This window comes from Bidens hawaiensis, unplaced genomic scaffold (assembly GCF_021521415.1).
Source record: "Bidens hawaiensis isolate Kalapana, Puna unplaced genomic scaffold, B.hawaiensis_p1.1 tig00023470_1, whole genome shotgun sequence".
Classification (NCBI taxonomy): domain Eukaryota; kingdom Viridiplantae; phylum Streptophyta; class Magnoliopsida; order Asterales; family Asteraceae; genus Bidens; species Bidens hawaiensis.
In genome coordinates, this window is record NW_027493691.1 from 269,651 (window position 1) to 276,455 (window position 6,805).

The following is a 6,805-nucleotide window of genomic DNA, read 5'->3' on the forward strand; positions in this document are numbered from 1 at the left end:
TTTAAGACATACTTTCCAACCTTTCATAATGTAATTCTAATGAACTGCAATATGACTTGTCATAGAACTCAGAATTCACAACTAGCTCAATGCTTAAGGGAAGATCGAATTTCTCAAGATGATTAATGTGGTTCTTCGTGTTCAAAACATGAGAGCTTACATAACTACCCTCCTTAATTTGACATGAAGTAAAAGTCTTCATGGTTGTAAAGCGCCCTAAACGAGTCTGTTGTTGGAACATTTCCTTCAACTCGATCCTCAGTCATACTTTGGACCGTTGGATTCGCAACGCCAACATATAAGGCATAACACATGTAATCAGTCATCTACATTTTCTCTTTGGATCGACATACCTGAGAGCCTCGGAATCATCCACTTTGTCCATGAACACATAGACCCAAGTATATGGTTTGAGGCTTAAGTACTCATGGTTTCGTGGTGGTGGGGGGTGATGGAGGTCGCGCTGCTGTGTGACGGTGGGGGGGCAACAGGCAGTGGTCGATAGTGGTGATGTGAAGATAGTGGAGGTGATGCATGGTGAAAGAAGTTGGGGGGGAGTGAATTTTAGGTGTTTTAGAGGGAACGGAATAGACGAAGTAATAGATGATTTCATTCCGTTAAGCAACCAAACACTTTTTTCCATACCAAACACTTTTTTTTTTTAATTCTTTTTCGCAATGATCCATTTCATTTGGTTTTACAACAGAAATTGCTAGCATTCAAAACAGCTAAAAACCAAATACAACTAAAATAGAAAATAAACAAACACAACACAAGATGGGTTGCATTCAATCAACACAATCACTGAATCACATACAAACAATATAAAGTTTCTAACGTTATTGTTATTTTGATGATAAGAAATAGTAGCATTTGTATCTATATGATAAAGACTTGATTTTTTACTAATATAAATCGAATTTTTATTCCGGTTTATCATATAAACGTTACTGGGTTTAAAAACTTAAAAAGCTACTCTGAAAGTACCATTTGGATTTTCCCGTCTCGGTTTATGAGTAGAAACAAAAGAGACCGTAATCTAATCTAAACAATACTTAGCAAACATTAACAATGTCAACTCAGACCAAATTTATCCAACCCCTTTCAGCCCGTTACCTAAGCCGACCCACCGTTTTGCCAATCTTAATAATATTTTGCAAAACAATTATCAACCAAAAACCGCAAAGTTGAATCCTCTTGATATTTACAGAAATTGCTTATAAAATTAAAAAAAGTTGACTTGACAATGATGCCTTGCATTAAAGCCAGGACAACAAAAAACATTGAATCTTGTTGAAATTTACAGAAATTTCTGTTTGAACTAGTACAATAAATAAAAAACAAATTAAAAAAGAAAACGTCTCAAGACTTGTACCAACCGAAAACTCATCATAGCAAACAACTTTGATTTCCTTTAGCGGTTATGATGAGGACTACAACGATTGTTGGATTATCCAAGCAAAAACCTGAATAAGTCGGTTAGGGAAATGATGCCCTCTACACGCTTGCTTCCTGCTTCCACTATAACAAGTCTCCTAACTCCTGAAAGTAATTGATTAAAAACAATGAGATTATGAGAAAATAAAAAATAAAAAACAAAACATCTGAGTAGAGCACAGATATGGGTCATCTTTAGTACTACTCAAAAATGGTTGGGGTTGACCCATGAGCACGCATATGCACCTTGGAACATTTATAAATTTGTCATGTGTAAATTATGTTTACTCGAGCATAAATCTTTTGAGGTTGTGTGCTTTCAAATGGGCAATGGGTGCCTAATAACCAATTCGACCCATTCTCATTTTAACCCAACTCATTGAGTTGACCAGTTTGATATGAAATACAGTCATAATTGACCCATTTATAGGTGAATGTGAATGGGTCGAAATTGTTAAATCAATATTGAGGTGAGGATTTTAAACTTGGTTACTGAGATAAATTACCAGGAATAGCAAGCCTATCCATAATTTTATGCAGTGGATCAGATCTCAAGCACATGTGGCATCTTTGTCCATTAAAAAAGCCATGTGTTGCACTTGCTTCTTGAGTGAGTTGTAATGCCTGAATATACAGGGTACATGTTTAGGATATAAACCTACATGATATAGCATTGCATTTTGAATGGAACACACACTACAAAAGACATTAATTATACAGAGCCACAAATCATGAACTAAATGACTCTAAAATTAATGTTGAGCCTGAATTACTTACCTGGTGAATGCTGAGTTCATTAAGGTGAATTTGTGCATATGCTCTGTCTTTTGCCAAAGCGGTGATATCACTGTCAATGTCAAATGCCAAAAATGCATCAAGAATAGAAACAAGATCTCAGGCATTCCTAAAGTACACAGAACTTTACCTGCGGCTGTATATATCAAGCAAGGAGTCATTATCATCCACTATAGGTACTGCACTCACCTCAGCTGTGATAAAAAAGAAAGATTAAAGAAAACTGCAAATATATAGAATACTGAATAAAAAAACTTAATAGGTATACTTCAATAAGCACCTTGAACAAATAAAGACAAGGCATCACTAAGTGATGCATTTGGTCTCAACATTGCAAAGGGTCGTCCATTTGATTCCCCGATCTTGGGGACCCACGTGCCCAACGGGATTGAACAGATTGGCTGTTGTAGAATTGGCAAAGAGGCAGGTGAATGTTTAAAATGTCTGCAGATGCCTGAAATTGGTTGCTTTCTGTTAGTAAAGACGTATCATATTCATATACATATGTATTTAACCAGCATTCATAACGAAACTAACATTTTAGAACACCAGTTAGGGATGCCAAATGTAGCAGCTGAGGGACCGAACCATCATGTGTGATTATTGGAACACTAGCAACCTTGTTTTGCAACAGTTTCAAAGCAACGTCTTTTAATGAATCGTGAGGCCCAGCCTGCATGAAAACACTAGTTTAGCCCTGTAATCATTCTTAGTGTAAATTAGGGGTGTAAACAAACCAAGCCCCTTGTAAAGATTGCCTCACTAAAATCTTGAACCGAGCCGAGTTTAACAAGCACGAGCCTAAATCAAAGCTAATTTAATGAACTACCTTGAGCGCAAGCTCCGTATACCATGCTACTAGGCACTTGAGCTAAACAAGCTTATTATTTATATTTTATATAAACAAATACATAACTAAATAATAAATACTATACTATTATTATAAATAATCATGATAAAAATACCACCAATAAGAGAAAACTTCGCTCATTAGTGACTGTTTCCCAAGTGTTCCACTAAAGTCATTCGAAGTTATTTATCCCTCTAAAGTCATGAACTTTTACTAGATATTCTAATCCTATGTAATGCTTTATAAATGTATTTTTTCTAAAATTGAGTCAAATGGAATATATATGAATCTTCGTTACCGAAAAATTCATAACCAATTTCCAATTAACTTGATGTATGAGATAATAGTAAATTTTTCATTAAATAATAACCAAGTTTCATAACTGTTAAATTTAATTCAACTGGAAAAAATAGCCACTAAATAGTAACCAAGACCCATATATGTTTCATTTGCCTCACTTAATTTTAAACCTTTTTAACATTTATAAAATAATTACCTAGGATTTGAACACCTAATAAAAGTTGAGTGACTTCAGAAGAACAAAAAAATCTGAGTAACTTGTGGAACACTTGAGAAACTTAGTACCTGTTATGTGAAGCTACCCCTAATATAAATTATGCTATACATATAACTTTAACCATATATATATATATATAAGTGATACGTGTATACGAATAAAACAAATAAATGATTTAATAAATAAGAAGCGAAGCTCAAACTTGAAAAAATTCTCACAAGCCGAGATCGGCTTGTTTAAACCCCTAGTAAGTGAATAATTATAATAATTACAAAAGGGGGACTTACATCAATGAGGCGTCTTGGATGCAAAGAACCATTACCATCAAATTTCCTGGTAAGCTGTAACTTCCCCTCTTTCCAGGCTGATATGGCATGAGTCTCAAGCTCTTCTTCAGTCAAGTCCGATCCATGATTTCCCAACTGAAGATTAATAAAAACACACTTTGTTATTGTAATGGAACCCAATTTATGTGAAAAGATTATGCAAAATCATCATGAAAGAGCAATTGTGATATTGTATACAAGCTAATTGGAAAGTTTTATACCTCTCTAAGTATCAAGATGAAGTCTAACGGGCTAAGTATTCCAACAAATCGACCAACATCATGGTCCCAAAGGGGGGCAACTGATATTCCCTGTTAATAAACATGCTCAAAATTTAGATATAACTGTCCAATTTTACTCAAATGAATGCAAATGATATAAAAAATCAGTGGAACATGATGAAATCATGAAATCGCAACTGACATGTGTTATTTTACTTTACTGCCATTAAAGGATTCTGGACTCTGGAGATGGTTTATAAATTGTGTTTTCTGTAAAATGGTATTCGATTGTGTAATTACAATACGTTATATTTATAAAACACATAAGTCTACCACCTAGTATTTTAGCAGTCATTGTATATTCAACTTATCAATATGCTAATGCAATGTCTCATTGGCACACGCAGCAACTAGATTGTGTTCAATGTTCTATGTAAGTATCAAAAATATGATTTATGCAGTGGTACCTGTTCATACAGAATGTGGAAAGCTTGCTTAACTGGTAGGGCGACATCCAAGGCAACAACCTAAACAATGCAAAGGGCAAACACTCAACAACTACAACAGCAGTCCAAATATATCAAAATAACTTCACAATGAGGGAATGTCAGACAATAAACCTTGCCAGATTCTGGGAGCAACTCATATGCAGTATGTGTAGAAAGAAATACAGATATGCGATGGCGAGATAACTCCACATCAGCATCCAGTATCTTTGGAACCGCCTCCTGTAAAGTATCAATACACAAACATACATATGCATATCATATAATGTTATATAGCATAATATAAAACTGAATTGAACAGTAAGTTAAAATGCATTATAGACTATCTCTTAGAACAGAAAGATCACACGAATACCATGAAATAATTAAACAAGTTGATTGGAAAGATTAATACTTTAACCCATAAAAAGATTGGCAGTTATAGAAAGATAATCTTACTGAGTGATGAAAAGGATCACCATCAATTTCCATACTATCTCCACTAAGGCCAGGAGTTTTCGACACTGGAAACCGAGGAATCATATCAAACTCTCTGCCCACAAAGATTGTGCTCAATACAGTATCAAGGACTGTTGTCCATCAGTTTACCATCCATTAACAAAGAAAATGCACTGCACAGAATTCACAAATATAAGCGTAAACCTTTTAAGCATCTATCATGCAATTTTCAAATGCAGTTTTTGTAAAACATATGAATAGATAACTAAGCATTAAACTTCTACAACCAAGTTATTAATAACGAGAGCTATAGGATATTGGGTACCAATAATCAATCATCAAACAGAGACTGCATATATAAGTTTTCTTACATGATGATAAATGTTTTAGTTATTAGAGTCAAATCTCAAACCTAACACTTTAGCTATAAACCTAGATGCATAATTTCTTGAAAACTCATCACAAGTTTCAATATTTATGATAGATCACCATAATTTTAACTTATTTCTTAAACTAAACAGATAGTAAGAAATTCTTAGCAACTCAATTCCAAAGCAGAACCACACTGATACAGCCCGACCCGGATATGCGATTGGGGTTAACTCAAACCATTTATTTTGCATTCTAGTCATGATCATCCATGGTCTCTACGTAGTGGTATAGTACGCATCTGCACGTTGCTTATTTTCATGTATTTACAGTTGTTTTGGAATTAATGAAACCAAGCAGAAAACTGATTCAAGTTCATGTCTTTCCTTGAGTTTTTGAATGAAACCGGCAAATTCGTTCACTTTACAAATGATTATTCACAAATAGGGAAATAAAAGGTAACAATTAGCAGATGAATTTAGCTTATGCAAGTGGAATCTTTATATCAGAATCTGCCTTCAATATTATTATCTCAAAAACCTAAGCTAAGCTAACCTAATTGCAATCAATTCAGTCAGGGATAGATAGATAAACCTTCAATTTGTAAAATAATAATTCCCAAAATATAATTCTAAACCTCAACACGTGCCCTAATAATATAACTTGTTAAAATAACGAATGCAAGGACAAATTGCTAACAAAATTGAGATAAAAATAAAGAATTAAATTAGGTATTCTAACCGAAGAAATTGAAGCAATGAACAACGAGTGTAAGGAAGAAGAAGAAGGTGTGATTGCAATTGTAATTGAAAGCAGGATTGATTGATTGACTGATTCTAGGGCGTATAATCGAGAAGCATGATGATGATGATATATAAATATATATATATATATATATATATATTATAAGGAAGAAGAAGATTGGGGATTTGGAGATTGGAGTCGAGTGTTACCTAATAGAATGCAACGTAATAATAATAATATCATATCATATGGTCAATTTAACAGTGTTATAGGCAGCTTTTGATTCTCATTCTAATTCTAACTATTCTCCTCATGACCTAATCAAACTTATATGATTTTTGCCTTTTTTTTTAATAAATTTCAAGGAATTTCAATTTCGTCTTAAGTAAACATCCAAATGGTCCGTAGTATTTTTATTATGTTTCATGTTTTTTTCACGTAATAGATGCACAACAGCTTATTGCTCTCCAATAACCTGTCTTTGTTTTCTTTTCCTTTGACTACTAAGTTTAAGGTGTTTAAGTTCGTTGCTCTAAATATTATTTGTGTGGGCTTTGTAAACTCTATCTTTCTTGTTTTCTTGATCGATATATGTAGAGAGG

General features: G+C 33.7%; 1 protein-coding gene across 1 annotated transcript; it reads right to left on the reverse strand.

The window, feature by feature from the left end:
• Positions 1-1,237: 1,237 nt before the first annotated feature.
• Positions 1,238-6,227, reverse strand: LOC143567638 (sucrose nonfermenting 4-like protein). Its single transcript, XM_077054010.1, has 12 exons — positions 6,201-6,227; positions 5,091-5,263; positions 4,767-4,874; positions 4,614-4,673; positions 4,147-4,236; positions 3,887-4,021; positions 2,770-2,905; positions 2,513-2,686; positions 2,363-2,426; positions 2,215-2,284; positions 1,944-2,061; positions 1,238-1,542 (listed from the first exon to the last, which is right to left on the reverse strand). Exons 2-12 carry the CDS (start codon positions 5,172-5,174, stop codon positions 1,451-1,453), a joined length of 1,131 nt encoding a protein of 376 aa, XP_076910125.1. The 5' UTR covers positions 5,175-5,263; positions 6,201-6,227; the 3' UTR covers positions 1,238-1,450.
• Between the last annotated feature and the right edge of the window lie 578 nt (positions 6,228-6,805).

Excerpts from the sequence above, each read along its gene's own strand:
- LOC143567638 (XM_077054010.1), bottom strand. The coding sequence starts at position 5,174 with ATGATTCCTCGGTTTCCAGTGTCGAAAACTCCTGGCCTTAGTGGAGAT. Across the intron at positions 4,022-4,146 it reads TCATCTTGATACTTAGAGAG|TTGGGAAATCATGGATCGGA; the intron begins GTATAAAACTTT and ends ATTAATCTTCAG. Across the intron at positions 1,543-1,943 it reads GGATAGGCTTGCTATTCCTG|GAGTTAGGAGACTTGTTATA; the intron begins GTAATTTATCTC and ends AATTACTTTCAG.